Raw genomic sequence first — 16,508 nt, forward strand, 5'->3', positions numbered from 1 at the left:
CGTTTCACACCGCGCAGCGTGGAGCCGGGAACGCTGCGGCCCGGCTGGCTCCGCACCGACGGGCCGTCCCGGTCCCAAACCGCCACCGGCTCAGCCCCACCGGGAAACCGCCGGGCAACGAAACCTCCGCCTCGCCCCCCCGGTTCTGTCCCCCGGTTCTGCCCCCCGCCCGCCCCGCGGTTCGGCGTTTCCGCGGGTGGGCAGCCGCGGAGCGGAGCGAACCGCCGCCTTCGTTCTTTTCCCGCAGAACCGGTGACTTCGCCACGAATTTTCTCACCAACGATTCCGGCCGGAGCCACCGGCCCTGCCCGCAGCCGCAGCCCCGGGGGAGCTGCCGGGAGCGCCGGGCGCTGCGGGCGCCCCGGGACCGCCGGAGATCGAGGCGGTTTTTAATTTTTTTGGGGGGGGGGGAGGCAGAAGGCGGAGGTTGGGGTTTTCAGCTCACGGCGTGGGGCGAGCCGTCCTCCCGTTGGGGACGCGTGTGCCGGTGGTCCCCAGCGGCTTCCCCGCGGCCGCGGGTCCCCCCCGTCCCGTCCCGTCCCGCCATGGTCGAGCCACCGCGGGGGGCGCGGGCGGCGGCAGCGGGACGCGGGGGGGCGGCGGGGGACGTGCTCTATTCCCAGCCGCTCAGCACGGGGGCGGCTTCGACCCCAAACCGGCCCCATCGTGCCCCAAAACCCTCCGGCGGCGGCGAGAAGCCACCGGGGCCCCGACGTGCGCCCGCCCCGCCGGGCCAGCCCTGGGGGCGGGGCTAACCGCGGCCACGCCTGTTTTAGCGGAGACCACGCCTCTTTTCGGCGGTGACCACGCCCCTTCGCCCCGCAGGAGCCGGGGGGTGGGCGGGGAGAAGGACCCCCACGGCCGTGCCATTGGCGCGCCGCCCCGTCCGTCAGGGCGTGGCCCGCCCCCCCCCGGGGCCGGCAGTAAATACGGTACCGGGCGGCGCGGCTGACACTTGGGAGCTGGTTTCGGGGCCGCCCGGCGGAGGGGACCCGCCTGCAGTCGAGGGCGCCCGGCCGCGACGTGGCTCTACCGGGGCTCCGCGCCGCCTTTCCCCGGGCGGGGCGGACGGGACAGCAGCGAAACCACCGGGGACGAGCCCGGGAACCGGGCGGGAGCGGACACCCCGGACCGCTTTCTCCAAGGACGGCGATTCGCCGGGACGGAGCGAGGCAGCGCGGGGCCCGGCCGCCGCTGCCCCCGCCGCGCCCCGCCGCCGCCGAGCCCCGCCGGGTCCCTCCTCGTACCCCCGGGCCGCGGCGGCTCCCTGACGCCCGCCGTTGTGATGCGTATTCCCGTAGACCCGAGCACCAGCAGGCGCTTCACACCCCCCTCCACGGCCTTCCCCTGCGGTAAGATGGGCGAGAACAGCGGGGCGCTGGGGGCCCCCGCACCGGGAGCCCGGGCTCGACCCGAGGTCCGCTCCGTCGTGGATGTACTGGCCGACCACGCCGGCGAGCTGGTGCGCACCGACAGCCCCAACTTCTTGTGCTCGGTGCTGCCGTCCCACTGGAGGTGCAACAAGACGCTGCCCGTCGCCTTCAAGGTAAGTCCCGGGCTCCGGGAAGGGCTGCGGCCGCGCAGGTAGCCCCGGTGGCTCGGAGGGACCCCTGGGCTTGCCCTCCGCCGCGACCCACTCGCCTCCTTCCCTCCGCCCCTTTCACTTTAACTCGCTCCTGACATCACCTTCAAGCGAGCCCGGTTTATTATTTTTAATCAAGTCTCCGCATTGCCCCGCGGTCACAGCATCTTAGATATTCCGTACAGTTAGGAGCTCTCAGGCAACTTTGAAGTTTAATGAGAGTGGAGGTTAATTACCTTCCTGGGAGAGGGAGGCAGGGAAGGGAGATCTAATCTTAAAAAAAAAAAAAAAAAAAGAAAGAAAGAAAAAAGAAAGCGAAGAGCTGAAGCACCGGCACCGGGCTGCGCTGCCCGGGTTCCCCGCGGGACGGGACGACCCGTCGGGGCACCCCCGGGCCGGGCATCCCCGCTGCGCCCCCGGGGCTTGGGGGAACGGGGCTGAGGCGAGAAAAGCCAAAACTCAGCGGGAGGAGAGGCGGGGGCAGCCGGGCAGGACGGCGGCGGTGTCCCGGGGAGCGGGGGGCGGGGGGGGGGGGGGGCGGGCTGTGTTTACAAACGGGGCTCCCCCGGCCGTCCCGGCGCCGGGAGCTCGAGGCTCTGCTCCCCGGGGATGGTGTCCCTTCTCCGCCAGACGGGCGCAGGCTCCGCGCTCCCCTCCGCGGAGGCGCAGCGCCGCAGACTCCCCCCGCGCTTCCCCTGGGCCGGGCGCGGAGCTCCGGGGCCCCCATCGCGGCCGCCCCGCGCTCGGCGGCGCTTTTTTAACCCGTGAATCAAACAAAATAAAAGCGCAATTCCCCGCGACGGGGCCGAGGGCGGGCTGACACCCCCCCACACACCCCCCTCAAGCCCTTCGCTCCTTTTAACCCCTTTTTTTACCTCATTTACCCCTTCCCCCTCCGGTTTTCCAGCCTTTCTCGGGGGTTCGGGTTGCTTTTGGTTTTGCTTTGGTTTTGGAGGGTTTTGGGGCGGGAGGGGAAACGTAGGGCAGGTTAGCTCCCACCGCAGTTAATTTTAGCCTAAAATGCTCTCGTCCTGCCCTAGGTCGTAGCCCTCGGAGATGTCCCCGACGGGACGGTGGTCACGGTGATGGCAGGGAACGACGAAAACTACTCGGCAGAGCTCCGCAACGCCTCCGCCGTGATGAAAAACCAAGTAGCAAGATTTAACGACCTCAGATTTGTTGGGAGAAGCGGCAGGGGTAGGTACCGGCCAGGAAATGGTTGTCGTTTTTATTCGGCTTTTTAGAAGAAAGAAAGGAAAAAAAAAAAAAGGGACGTTTAGATTTTTTATTATTATTTTAATTTTTATTTTATTTTAACGGCGTATTTCTCGCGGGCCGGTGGTTTCGTTGCTGCGGGCTGAGCTTGTCGCGCAGGGAGGAACCCCCCAGCCCCGATGCGGGGGGGATGCGGGAGCAGCCCCAACTGCCCCCCGCAGCAAAAGCGGCTCTGCCCGGCTCCTCCCGGGGCAGGAATTAAATACATCTCGTTGTAAAACCTCCGCGGCGAGGAAAGGCAGCTCCTCTCAGGTGCATGGGCTGGCAGCAGCCCCGGCCCAAATCCGCCCGAATTTCCCCCATCAAATGGTGAGAGGAGGCAGCGGCGCGTCCCCTCCGCAGGTGACTCTGCTCGGGGGCAATGACCCACCCGGCAGCTCGTTTTGAAAGGGTGAAAATCAAGTGTTTTAAGTAAAATAATAACGCAGTGCTCGGCGTGAAGGGAGTGCAGCGGGTAGGGGTGTGGAAGGCTCGTTTCAGTGCGGGGGATAAGGGCGCGGGGCAGAGCTGTGGGTGCTTTTTTGAGGCAGGTTGGCTCATTTTCTCCACGCTTGGTGCAGGGAAAAGCGTGAGAGAAATTTTACCTTCTGGCCGTAGAGGTTGGCTCTATCATTTAGCTTTAAACGGCTCATGCCGCTGGCTTTTTCAAAGCAAACCGTCAAGGAAATCGGGCTGTGCCATCCGAGGAGAGGGAAAAAACTCCCCTGCAAATGCTGAACGGCAGCGGGTGCCGGGGGGGGCAGAGCCCTGCCTGCCCTTCCCTCCCGCCTGATCCCTCGCTGTCGTGCTGGACCTGAATTTCAAATAGTACAAATAGAATTTCAGCATTTCATCACCAATCAACACTGCAGATCGAAGCACTTGATTGTTCGTCTAAACAAAAATAAGAATATTATATCTTAATGGCCGTATGGCGGCATTTTCTCAAAGGCTTCGAATATACACACACGATGTCAGATATATTTTGACTTCTCTGCATTAATTAAAAGCAGTGATGTTAGGAATTATTTGCATGTAATAACTGTTTACTTGTTCCTCTTTATGAAACTTGAATAGTTTACATTCTTTCATACATTTCCTTTTTCCTGTTGGCTCCTTCTCCATGTTGCAGTTTCTTTAAAACTCTCCACTTAACTGGTTGCAGGTTGATGGATGGAAAATGTTTTTCTTTTATGAATTACGCTTTCATTTCTGTAATCAATTATTCTGTTAGGCTCTTTTCTTTCTGTGTTGGTTTTTTTTTTTTTCATTCTCCTTCATAAATTTCCAAACTGAATGCAACCCAATCTCAGCTTGACTCTTGAATTCATTATTAACTTTCTTCCTCTGCAGTCCCAAGCTCTGAATTAACAGTAGTTTACAGTCTCAGAAAGCACTTGCATGGATAGTTTCCTTCCTCGGGCAGAGTCCTGGCAAATACTCATTACAGCAGTGGAAACACCTCTGCTGCCTCTAACAGGCTTCGGAGCAAGGAGTGTAACTCAAGTGCTGATTTATTTTTTTTTTAAATATATTGTTGTGGGATGAGGCTTTGTAATATTGGCAGAGAAATAACCCCGCCGGGCCTCCCCGGGGCTGGCGTGAAGGCGGCACAGCGGGGTTTTCTCGCAGCACGAAGCACACGGCCGTGCCTTCCCGGCCAGGGGCTCTTTCGGACCTATTTAGTGTGAAAAATCGTTTCTATTGAATTTTTATTCAGGGTGTCACACTTGCTTTCCCTTGTTTGGCTGAATCTCTGGAAGCCCGGTGCTGGTTTCGTTTACTCTGGCAGAAATTTGGATTCGCTGCAAAATATTTTGTTGGGGCAGAGCTCTGCGTGTGTGTAAATATTTGTGTAAATCCGATGCGTGGCCGTGAGCATCTGTAAACACGCACAGCCTGCGTGTGTGCCCGAGCTGCAGGAGCCCTGTAAAATCAGACGCAGCGAGGCTCCCGGTTTGAAAACAGGACTTGAAATGGTTCAGAATTGGGTATTTTTAGTATTAACGTGTTTGGGATCGTTCCCCAGCACTGTGAGCTGGGAAGAGCAGGTCCTTACCCGCCACCTTCCCCCCCCCCCCCCCCCCCCATTACCATCTCCATGTACAAGACAAAGAGAGAGGAGAAGGACCGGTTTCCCTCTATGCTTTGCTCTAAAAAAAAAAACCAAAAAACAAAAAAACAACAAAAAATACCCCTTTTCTACTCAGATTGCACCGTATAAAATGAAAGCCAAGGCCAGCGGGGTGCTGCGATGCCCCCCCGCCTGCTCTCCCAGCCGGAATATCCCCACGGAGCCGTGGGTGCTCCCAAACCCACCCAAGAGCTGGGATCCAGCCCCACGCAGCCGGCAAACCGTGGCTGGGGCCGGGGCGCGGTGGGAATGAGTAACCTCAGCCCAGCTTCCCGAGAAGGCGGGAAATGAGTAAAAAAATGATGCTGAGTAATAATTGTCATTTTCGATTCATGGGAGGATTTTTGAGAGCTGTTAAGAGATGCAAAAATGGCCTGGTCGGCTCCGCGCCGCGGCCGTCCTCCCTGGAGAGGTATTTGTATCTGCAGCGAGGAGGGGGGGAACTAAAATGCAGGGAAGTTATTTCACATGGACAATAAAAAATTTAAAATAATTTAAAAAGTATATTAGATGTAGTAGTAAGTAGGGGAGCCGGGCTCAGCTAGGCTCGGCTCTGCGGGCGTGCGGGAGGGTTGTGTCTCACAAGCTGGACTTGCCTGCACACCGCTTGCTCCCTCGCCTGCAAACCAAGGGGCTCCCTCCCCTTGCCTCTCCTCCTGCGGAATTTCCTAAATAATTGCTCCTAATAATCCTCATCCCTTCACTCCGGTTCTGCAAACCTTTTGGCAATAAATGCTGGGTGTTGGTTGGTTTTTCTGTGGCCGTGCAGGCGTCCGGGAGCCTTTACGCTCCGCAGGCTGCGGCAGCGCGGCTCATCTGTGCAGGTTGTCAGCGCCACCGCTTCACCAAGGATTAAAATTGTATTTGGGAGGGTAAAAGAAAATTCCTTTTTATGCAAAAAGTGAGCTGAAGGCTTGTGCAGTGTTTTGAAAGCGGAGGGAAGGCACAGATTGATGCTTGCTGTCTGCTTTAAAGCCAGCATTTTCCCCCTTGATGCTTCCGTGGAGAAATTCTCCCACCTGCGATAATTGCAGGATGTTCTCCAGAGGAGAGAATTTCATTTTTCTGTTTTGCTTTGTTTTGTTTTTTTTTTTTCCTTCTAGCTGTATAAATACTGTTTTGTTTTGCTATGGATATTCTCAGGTCCAACCCTGTAGATAGATGATGGTCGGGATCTGCAAACCCCTAATCCCTTTAGGGGAAAAGAGGAAGGAGGTGGTTTCTTACTGCATTTATTTGTGAAATAGAGGCTGGAGGAGCAAAGGGCTTTTGCACGGGCATTTCCAGCCTGATTCCTGCTGGGGTTTATACCTCTGAAATACTCGATACCTGTGAAATCCCACAGTGATTGCTCCTGGAGGGTTGGTTAGAGCAGTTTGCTCCCGTGAATGTACAACCTCCCTCCTTTACCCAAGAGATTCCTGAATCTGGGGAGGCTGGGCGGGGGGGAGCGGAGCCCCTTCCCGACACAGCACCGGTCTCTGCAGGAAGGGCCTCTGCTCCCCCGCAGCCTCCCCATCAGCTGGACATGGAGGGTGTGATGGCAGCTGAGGTGGGGCAGGGAGAGGGTCTGGGATGGGGCTGCCCAGGCTGCAGGAGGTGAATGGGTTTGGGGTCAGGGTGGGTGTTGGGAGAGGAGAGAGAGCTGGCATGTGGGTGCAGGTGTGATAACACGCTTTGTGATGCCAAAAGTGTTTTCGGAGTGCGGTTGGAAACCTGCTCTGCCGGGGCAAGGTGTTGCTGGTGTGTTCTTGCAAAATTGGGCTCCAAGAGCTTTTCACTGCTTTGCCCCCTTTTTCAAAAAAAAAAAAAAGTGAAAGCTCGGTGCTTCGAGAGCATCCCTGAAAGCCCCCATGATGGTATCTGAACTCTTTCCCAGCAGCGGGTTCCTGCTCTCTGGTCGGGCCTGGGAGAGGGGGACAGTTGCCACAGCTGGCTGGCTGGTGGCCGCTTCTGGTGGCCAAAGCTGACTGGATTCAGTTCCCATTTTGTAATTTCCAATTCTTAGCCCTGGCCCCTGTCCGTGGGTTGTGGGTGCCCTATGGCCAAGAGCCCATCGCAGGTCCCCTCCAAACGTCTCTGCACGGGCGCATCTGTGGGGCCAAAGCCACCAGGATTCCCCCGCAGGCACCAGCACCCATCGCCTGCGAGCTGATGCCATCTCCCCAGCTTGCTCCCGCAGGAGCATCCCAGGGGTGCCAGGACCCAAATCGCTCCCTCACGGAGGGGATCCCGCATCCAGCGCCGTGTTTCAGGGCTGAATTCCCATGGGAAAAGGGGAAGCATCTGAGCGGGAAGGCACCAGGAAGCTGCTGTGGGTGGAGGGTTCAATATGGGGACAGGGCGGGGGGGGGGGGACAAGTGACTTTTCCATCCAGGAAGGTCCTGGCTCCCGCTCTGAACTGGGTCCAAGCCTCGCTCTGCTGCAGCCAGCTGAACCCCAGTGGGAGCCGGCCGAGCTTTGTGTCTCGGCAATAATGTCTCATAAAATTAAATGATGTGTGTGTTGGAGTTCGGTGGATGTGGATATTTGTGTCTGAGCTTGCTCCAGCAGGAGTCTTTTGCTCCCACAAGAGCTGAACCCATGTGAATATCCTCATTTCTCTTGTGGTTTTGTTTTTTTTCCCCCACCCTCCTTAGGAAAAAGCTTTACCCTGACGATCACCGTGTTCACCAACCCCACCCAAGTCGCTACCTATCACCGAGCCATTAAAGTGACTGTAGACGGACCCCGGGAGCCACGAAGTAAGTGATGGATTTTATCTGGCAGTCACTGAGCAGCACGGGGAGGGGGGTGAAAGGGGGCTGAGCCCTCCATGGCCAGGACCGGCACCATTTGCAGCTCTCAGAGCCAACGAGATGGTGCTTGCGTGGCCGAGCGAGCCCTGAGAGCGCGCGCTGCAGCGGGAACGGTTTGGCTGCTTTTATTTTATCCACACAGCGGAGCGTGGCGTGTGTCCCTGCCTGCTGCTGGCTCTCACCACGCTCCCTATCCCACCGTGGAGGGACGGTTTTATAGCTCCGGTCCTCGGGGTGATTGGGATGTAGGGAAAATGCTTTGGGCTTCGACAGCGAAACTACAAGGGATCAAATCCAGCAGGGCATTTCGGGGGGGGGGTTACAAAGCCACAGATGCTGTGCCCAGCTTTGGAGGCTGATTTGCTGATTATTAAACTAAAAATGTTTGCAGGTTTCCTCCTCACCATGGTTGTATTTGCCTGTCTGTCCACACAGGCCCAGGAGGGCTCGGCGAGCACCTTCCCCTTTTGGTTAGTGGTGGTTTCGCTTTCGGGTTGTCAAAGGCTCCGGCTGGCAGCACCCACGGCCGGGGGCTGCGTTGCTTGAGAAAACCAAAGAGACGATTCAACCGCAGAATCGTCTTTGTTTTGATTGAGTAGGCTCTCCTGGATGCAGGACGGTGCCTCTTGGTTGAGGGTGGCTCTTTGCAAAGGCGGCTGCAAACCTGCCTCGCTGGGTTGGTTTTTGGCGTCAGGCTGGTTTGAGTTCACCTTGGCACCTCCCGTGATCGGAGGAGCGCGGGGAAACGCTCCGGTGCCGTCGACAGGAGTTGTTTCCTTCTGCCATGAGTATTATTTGCTCTGTGGGACTCCCTGTGCGGTGGGACCTTGTCCCCGGGGCCTCAGTCTCCGGCTTTTTGCTCCAGCTTCACCTTCCTGCTTGCTCAGCACCACCCCGGGGACTATAAAGCAGAGTTTGTTCCCTTCGCATGTAAAGCTGTCAGTGCCCAAATTGAAGGGAAACAGTTTGATCCTTCTAAATATGCTTTAGAAAATATTTTTTGTTGATGCTGTCGTTGGGCCATCGGTGCCCCTTGATGTCAGGCCAGGTGGAGGCTGTTACCTCGGTGAGGGGGTTTTATTTGCATGAGGGTTTGTTGGATTTTTCTTCCCCCTTGATTTTTATTTTGGAGCGCGAGAGGCTTTACAGGAGCCTGTCGAGCTGCCGGGCTGGATTTGCAAAGCCAGCATCCAGGCAATGCAACGCTGTTGGTTTTTCTTTTAAGCCAGAAAGACAAGGCAGGTCCCTGTTGTGGGGCTGCGGCGGTGCACAAACGTGGGATGTGGTGGGTGCTGCAGCCACCGGGAACGGGCTCGGCCTGGGGCCGGGAGGGGAAAGCAGGTAGGGGTTGGGCAGGGAATTTCACAACTCTTCCAGGTCAGGAATAGAAACCAGGTCTCCTGACTCCTGGCTCAGCCCCTTATCTGCTGCATCAGATCGCCTTTCTAATAATAATAATAATCAGGAATACATAAATAATAATACAAGGTGAGATAGTTACTACTCTTAGCGTTTGGTTTGCTCTGACTTCACCGATAGCCAGCGCTCGCCAAACCCCCGCTGAATCATACCCGCTCCTCCTGAATTTCAACATCTCGGCCGATCACTCCCGATCTTTTAATTTAAATTTTCTGATACAGAGGCGAAGGCTTTGTAGCCAGGCAGGGAGCTGTGGGGCTGAGCTGCGGGCACGCTCGCCCTGCGCTGTTTGGATTGGGGCCGTGCCTTCGTTTGGCGTAATTAGGCAAAACCAGAGGATGGAGCAGCGTGCCCTGGCTCTGGCTCGGTGTGCCCGAGGGATGCCTTCCCTGGGATGCTGTCCTGGGCTGCAAGGTCAGCAGTTTTCTGGGTTTTGGTTGTGTGTTTTTTCTGGTTTGTGGACCTGAAAATGTTCGTGCTGGAGGTGTAGGTTCCTTAAGGAGGTCTGTGTGGTGTTTATTTGTTGCTTATACCCTTGTCTTGTGTGGACCCCAAAGGTTGATCTCTGACCCATCCCTGCACCCCCGCAGCCCATAAATCGCCAGTTGAAGGAGTTTAGACCCAAGTTGTGCTTTTTGGGGATTTTTTCAGACGGTCATAGATTTGTTGGCAGTAAAGGTTGTATTTTGACTTCCAGTTTGACCCTGGGGCTTAAATTCATGATTGATGACAATCCAGTGCCTTGCACTGGAAGAAAAAAAAATTAAAAAACCTTTTTTGCCACAGTTTGGTTTGCATTTTCTAATGAACATGAAATTAAAAAAAAAAAAAATTAAATAATGCCCTTTGCCCTTCCTTCCCTGCAGTCCTCTGTAGAAACCCTTGGTGTGGAAATACCGGCTGCAAAATGATCCGGGCTCACTCGTGGAAACCCAGCGTGGTTTTCCTGGTTAACCTGCCACTGGGTGGCTCTCCGGCATAGCACCCCTCGGTGCGCCGGCACCCGCCGGGCTCGCTGGCCGGCTGTCGGAGCCGGTACAGCCCCGGTAATAACCACCTTTGGCCAAACACGATGGCTCGCACTGCCCTCCCCTGCTTGGCCTTGGGAGGCGAGAGCTGTCAGCAGGAATTGCAATTTTTATATGTGTGTGTATATAATATATCCACTTTTTAACATATATATTGGAATACATATATGTGTGTGTATATGTGGGTGTGTGCGTAAAAATATATGTTTTTTTCCCCTTCTTGACTGTGATGTTGCAAATGAGTGGGACACAGTGTGTGTTGGCTCCTGTTGTGCAGGATCAGTGCTAGACGGGGCTGGAGGCTGGATGTGGGGCTGGTGTGAGCGGGCAGAAAAGCACCCTTAATGTGGAAAGAATTGGCCATTTGTCTTGGTATCCTGGGAAAGCCCTGGGCATCGTCTTCTCAGATGCGGCAAAATTCCTCCAGCAAATGTTCTCGTGGAGTTTTTGGGCCAGAAACGTGGCCAGGCTCCACGCCCCACCTCTGAGCATCCCATTCATCTTCCACCCCTGTCCCATCGCTTCATCTCAGCCCTTGAGCAAGTCTTTTAACTAAAGCTGCGCCCAGAAAAACTTCTGAGGAGTTTGAAATCGAGTCGAGATGGGTGAGAAATCCCAGGGAAGAGGGTGACAGCCAGAGCCTGGATGGGGGCACTAGGAGAGCTGGGCCATGGTGTTAAGACCCCCAAACTCACCTGCAGGACCCCAACCAAGCGAGGAGCAGCCTCGGGGCGTGCGTGGGGCTGATAATGGCGGTGGTTTTGGCTGAGCCACTGTCTCAGCTGCTCCGCCGTGGTCCCCGAGCATCCCCTGCAAGCCTTCATGCAGCTCCCTCCAAGTGCCCTGCTCACTCTGAGATATTTTTTTACTTGTGCTCAGGCTCTTTCTGGGTTAGATCTGGAGAGAAAAAGGACATTTTTTCAAGTTGACACCTTAACTCTAAACAAATGGCGCAGCGGGTGCCAAGTGTTGACATACTTTGTACAAACAGGAAGTAATAAAATATTTGAACTTCCTGTGGAATTTCCTTCTTTTTTTTCCCCCTTCTCTGCAGCTCTTTATTTAGCAAGAGCCCGACTCGGCTGAGCTGCAGCCCTGGTGCAAAGCCCTCTTGCATCCACAGCTGCTTGCAAAATAATTCACAAGAGGCAGAACATGGAAAAATGAATAGCTGGAAGCTATACAGGGATGTTTGGTCTGTTCCTGGGTAAATGGGAGCATCTCCAGGGCCTCCCCCATCACACCCACCTGCTGGCTGCCTTCCTCTTCCCTTCCCACTGCTCTCACCTTCTCTCTGCTGTCACTTTTGCTCCCCTTCTCCCAGGTCCCCCTTGCAGCACCAGTCCCTTTCTGCCCATCTCTTGGGAACCCTTGTGCAAAGTTGGTTTTTTTTTCTCCTTTTAAATGCTTTTCCCCCTCTCTTTGACATTTTTCTTGCTGCCATTCAGTCTTCCTTAACTTCTCTCCCCTTTTTCTAAACCTCCTTTATCCTTAACCCCTTGTTTCTGATTTCCACCCCATCCCTGCTGTCCTGGCCACTGTGTGGAGGAGGAAAGGGAGACCAAGAGGCCTTGATCACCCACCATAACCCTTGTGGGGAAGCACATCTATACCCAGCCCTGCTCACCTGGGATAAAAAACCTCCCTCTGGCTGGGAGCGTGCACAGAGCCCCGTGTACCAGTGCCAGGGAGGTGGGAAGGGGTGCAAGGCAGCTGTGCCGGGGTGTGCTGAGCCCTCTTCACTTGCATGGTGAGGGCCTGGACCTCTTTGAGTGTACAGTTGCTTTCTGAGGTTTAATGCTGCATAAGTTTGGGTGAATGGAGCTTTTTTTCTTCCTCCCCCCCGCTGCTACCAGCAAAGAGTAGAGGAGGGAGTGGGATGCTGGAGCGAGGCACTGGGGGCTGCAGCCCTCACTCAGTGGCACAGACCTCCCTGCTCTTACATTGCAGTTTAATTTTCTCCTGTCCTGTGCTGAATGGTGAAATGGAGGGTGAGGATGAGGAAGGGCTGTATCTTGGGTTTCCACACCTGAAGAGCAAGGGGCAGTGAGGTCCCCGCATCCGCCCTTGTCACCCACTCAGCAGTGGGAACGCTCACGGAGGTGCTGGTGATGGGTGCTGGTGTCTCCTGCGCTGCTTGTTTTGAGTGTGCGTGTCACAGATTTGGTGCTTCTGGTCGTGTCCCTGCGTGCTGTGACCACAGTGAGCACCAGGAGTGTGTGCCCATCCTGCAGCATCTGCTGGCTTGGACCAGGGGGCTTGGGGGTGGGGTACCCCCGGCCAGGCAAGAGCATTTCATGTCCCTTCTCCCAACATGTTGTTCCTGCAGGGTTTTTCTGGCAGGGCCTCATCCTGCACAGCCACAAACCCCCTCCATGACCACTTTTCCCTCCTTAGAAGGCTCCTTCCCCTCCACGTCCCTGGGAAGGGATCGATGGGGCCATGCCAGGAGTGGTGTCACCCCAGAGGGGACAGCCTGGTGGCCACCGCTCTGGCTCGCCCTGAGCACCCGCTCCCCACTTGCGCAGCATGTAGCTGGTGGGTGGAAAGGCTTCTCACCTCCCACGGCTCTGAGTCGTTTCCAAGAATTGCTGCTTTTTGCTTTTATCTCTTTGAGATTCTCAGCTGAGTGAGGGTTTCCCTCCCCACCTGCCCCCCGCGCACGACGTCAGCCCAAGCCGCAGCCCAGCCCGCACTCTCGGCTGGGAAATGAAGAGTTTGGAATCTGCAGAGGGTGGAAACCCCCCTTTTTGTGCCTGTGCAAGGTGTTAGTGGCATCTGTGTCCCTGGGGTGCTGGCAGTCAGTGGGTGCAAGGCTGTGGCTTGGGTGCTGGCTGCCCTTGAGCACCCTGTGGATTGGGGGCTCTTGGCTTCCAGTATGGGATAAAAAAGCAGAAAAACTGGGAGAAAGATTAACTGTAAAGGGGAAAATCCTATCTGTAAATCCAGCCTGAAGAGGCCTTTGCTGCTGTTAATATTGGGGTGCTGGAGTGGCTGAGGGAGGAGGGTGCCTGTGGCCTCGGGTGCCCCCAGCCCTGCTGTAAGGACACTTCTTCCAGCAGTGCTTGTGCTGCCCAGGTGGCAGCCGGGGAGGAGAAAGGGTTGTATCAGCACTTACTGGGGATGACACATGCCTTGCTGTGGCTTCTCTATCCATCTCGAAGCCGTGCTGATAAAAGCAGCGCCCTGAACCACCCTGTCCTGCGTTGGACCCGCCAGCCCCGACACACCTCGGCACCGCTGCCCACACCCCCGTATCTCACCACCTCCATCTTGGTTCTCATCCCACGCCCAGCGCCTTGCCGGCTCCCCGAGCCCTGGCGTGTCTGCAAACCACTGTGAAAAAGCCTTTCACAATTTTTTTTATTTATTTAAGGTGCATCTGAATCCATTTTTCTGGAGTTCAGAGGAGTCTGCTGTGTTTTGGTTTTGGTTTTTTTTTTTTTTTCTTTTATTTCTAGTGGATGCTCCAGTTTGAGACTAGAGAGAAAATGTATGAGCAGGACCATGCTAGGAATACAAGCGATCCCCTGCTACTTCCCCTGTCCCTCGTGGCTGTACATAAATCTGAGATTTACTGCCAGAAATAGCAAAACTGAAATCCTGTTTTACTCGGGGAAGGGAAAAGAGGTGCAATATTCCACCCTGTTAATCAGAGTGAGCTCTGCAGAGCCGCCAGTGTGATGCTAACAACTAGAAATCACCAGACATCCACTCTAAGATGGTGCTGCCCTAATTCAAGCCTCCCACCCTGCCCAACTTGACCTGCAGATTTTGGGCAGGGGGGTGTGAGGCCGAGCACTCGCGTTTTGCATTTGCCAGGGGCTGCGTTGGGAAGCTTCAATGCTTTAACTGGGACGGTTGCCTGCGTGGAGTCAGTCTGTGTGTGTCCCCCCAGCGAACGGTCCCTCCCCACTACCATCTCTACTCGGCCCTGGGCTCGACCCCCAAACCAGCGCCGCTCCCCCGCAGCCCCCCAGCACGGCGGGGATGTGTTTATTTGAAGGCGAAGGCAGCTTGCCTGGAGCCAAGGCCATGCCGCAGCTGGGTGAGGCCGAAGAGCTGAGTCAGCCCCTCCACGCTCGCTGGCGGCCGGGCTCGAATTTGGGGGGTTTTGGTGGTGGGGGCTTCCCCGTGGTTCTCCTGTTTGTTTTTCCTGGGGTACAGCAGCCCTGTGCAAAATTGATTCCTTCAGCAGTATCATATTTTCATGCCTTAATGGCTTAAATGCCATCAAAAATACAAAATGATGTGTTTAATATATTGTGGAGTTGGTTATTTCCTTGATAACTTTTGGGCTGTAATGTCTTTAAAAGCATTGGTGGCTTCTGGCAAGATTTCTGACTCCTTGGTAGTTGCTTGTAACAAAGAGCATCTCTTCAGGGCTTCCCTCACTTGCACCCGTTTTTGGGGGGAAAAAAAGAGAGAAAGACAAAGCAGAAACATTCCTGTTACGTTTGAGAGAAGTGGCTGATCCATGAATTCACATCCCAGCCCTGCCAGACACTGTGCTTCACGGAAGGGAAATTGCCGGCACTTTTGGGAAAGGCAGAGCCGCTCTCGGGGAGTGGGGCCGAGGCAGGAACCCCTCAGCCCGCTGGGGAATGTGGCCGACTTGTCACGCAGAACTGTGCTGCAGGGGGATTTGTGTAGATCCACACCGTGCTTCCTCCACACAGGAAAAAAAAAAAAAAAAAAAAAACGTTGTCTCCTGGTTTTGTTATGATTCGAAGCAACTTTAATAGGAGATGGAGACCTGGAAGGGCTCTGCGGGGCTCGGGTGCGCCGCGGGGAGGCTTGGGGCGATGCGTTGTGGCCCTCCTGGGTGCCAGCTCCATGAATCTGGATGGTGAAATAAAATCTGTAGCTCTCCCGTTCCTGGGACACGGGGGGAATCGGGATCTACCGCATGGCACACATGGGTGCGGGTCAGCGAGGGACAGCCTGAAATAGCTGAGGATGAAGCAGAGGGAGTGGGGCAGTCAGACAGGGTTACAGGATGGGAGCCAAGGAAGAACAACGGCAAAATGATCCCCTATTGCCATATTCCTGCGGGTAATTTTGGGACCCCGTGGTCTGCAGCGTGCCCAGGGCAGTGACACCCTGTGTTTGCTGCGCCTTTTACCCTCGGAGATTTGATACGGCTTTGGCAAGTGTTTGGAGAAGAGAGAAATTAATACAGGGTCTTGCGCTTCACAGAAACTCGAATGGAGACCCAGGACGGGGGCTGCGTCGTGCCAGTATTGTACGATTTCAGATCTTTATCTTGGCAAAAAGGCTTCTTGTGGGGATGCGTAAACTTGAACTTGAGATGTTTCTCTAATTAAAAGCAGGCTCAGTGCTGAAGTGCTCCCATGGGGTGAGAGTTTTGGGTATTATTAGGGCCTTTTGTTTTATTTCCCTGCTTGTCCTTAGCTAGATATAAATACACAGACATTTCCCAGTTTGTCCGGGAATTAGGGGAAAAAAAAAGGGAAATGGTGAAGAAAAAAGGAAAATATGGAAAAAAAAAAAAAAAAAAGAACTTAATCAATCAAACCAACAAGATCATTTAAATAAATAAATGACCTCACCACTTCCTGGACAGTTATATGTCAATTTAAAATTGCTATAATTTGTTCTAATTTAAAAAGCGGTGTTTAAAATATGCTGATTTTCCACTTCTTGAGACCTGTCCCTTTCCCTGGCAAGGAAGGGGAGGAAATCCTGAGTGACATTTACTTCCTTCCCTATTAACTCTCTGCTCTGGACACACTGCAGCCATTTGAGATGGATGTTTAAAGAAACTCAGTGGGCTCCGTACAACTGCCCGGGAGCTTCGGCATCACTCTTGCGGGTGGGGGACCTGCCATGGTGCTTCCCCGCAGTGGCCCTTGGACTCGGGGTGGGGGTGATGCTGCCTGGGGACATCAGGATAATCCCAGCTGTGCCCCAGTCTTGCCAGACGGCTCCTGTGCAGAGCTCATGGGTCTCTGCTTCTCCCTGCGCTGATCCAGCGTGGTGAAGGGCCCTACCTGGAGGAGCAAAAGGACTTTGGATGGGACATTGGCTTTTGGGGGTGTCCACACCAAGGCAGGTGTGGAAAATCCTCAGTGGGAACGCAAGGTATTTTAATATTTTAGTTTTACTGGTGTTTTCTCTGTTGTCCCTCCAGCTGCAGTTGGGGTTGTTGGTTCCTGGGATGGGGCACTCGCATGGATGGTGCCCAAGAGCCCCGGCCACCCCATGCCTCCTGCACGGAGACCGTTCAGCTCCATCCCATCCGGCCCTGTCCTGTCTGCTCTTTGGATGG

At 55.1% G+C, this 16,508-nt stretch overlaps 1 protein-coding gene across 1 annotated transcript in view; it reads left to right on the plus strand.

Moving 5' to 3' along the window:
- Positions 1-943: 943 nt before the first annotated feature.
- Positions 944-16,508, plus strand: part of RUNX3 (RUNX family transcription factor 3) — a 41,110-nt gene continuing 25,545 nt past the window's right edge. The window contains exons 1-3 of the mRNA XM_074894484.1: positions 944-1,546; positions 2,623-2,779; positions 7,611-7,715. Of these exons, the coding sequence (XP_074750585.1) occupies positions 1,286-1,546; positions 2,623-2,779; positions 7,611-7,715 (523 nt within the window). The 5' untranslated portion in view covers positions 944-1,285. The remainder of the gene's footprint in view (positions 1,547-2,622; positions 2,780-7,610; positions 7,716-16,508) is intronic.

The sequence above is a fragment of the Strix uralensis genome, chromosome 25, assembly GCF_047716275.1.
Source record: "Strix uralensis isolate ZFMK-TIS-50842 chromosome 25, bStrUra1, whole genome shotgun sequence".
NCBI lineage: Eukaryota > Metazoa > Chordata > Aves > Strigiformes > Strigidae > Strix > Strix uralensis.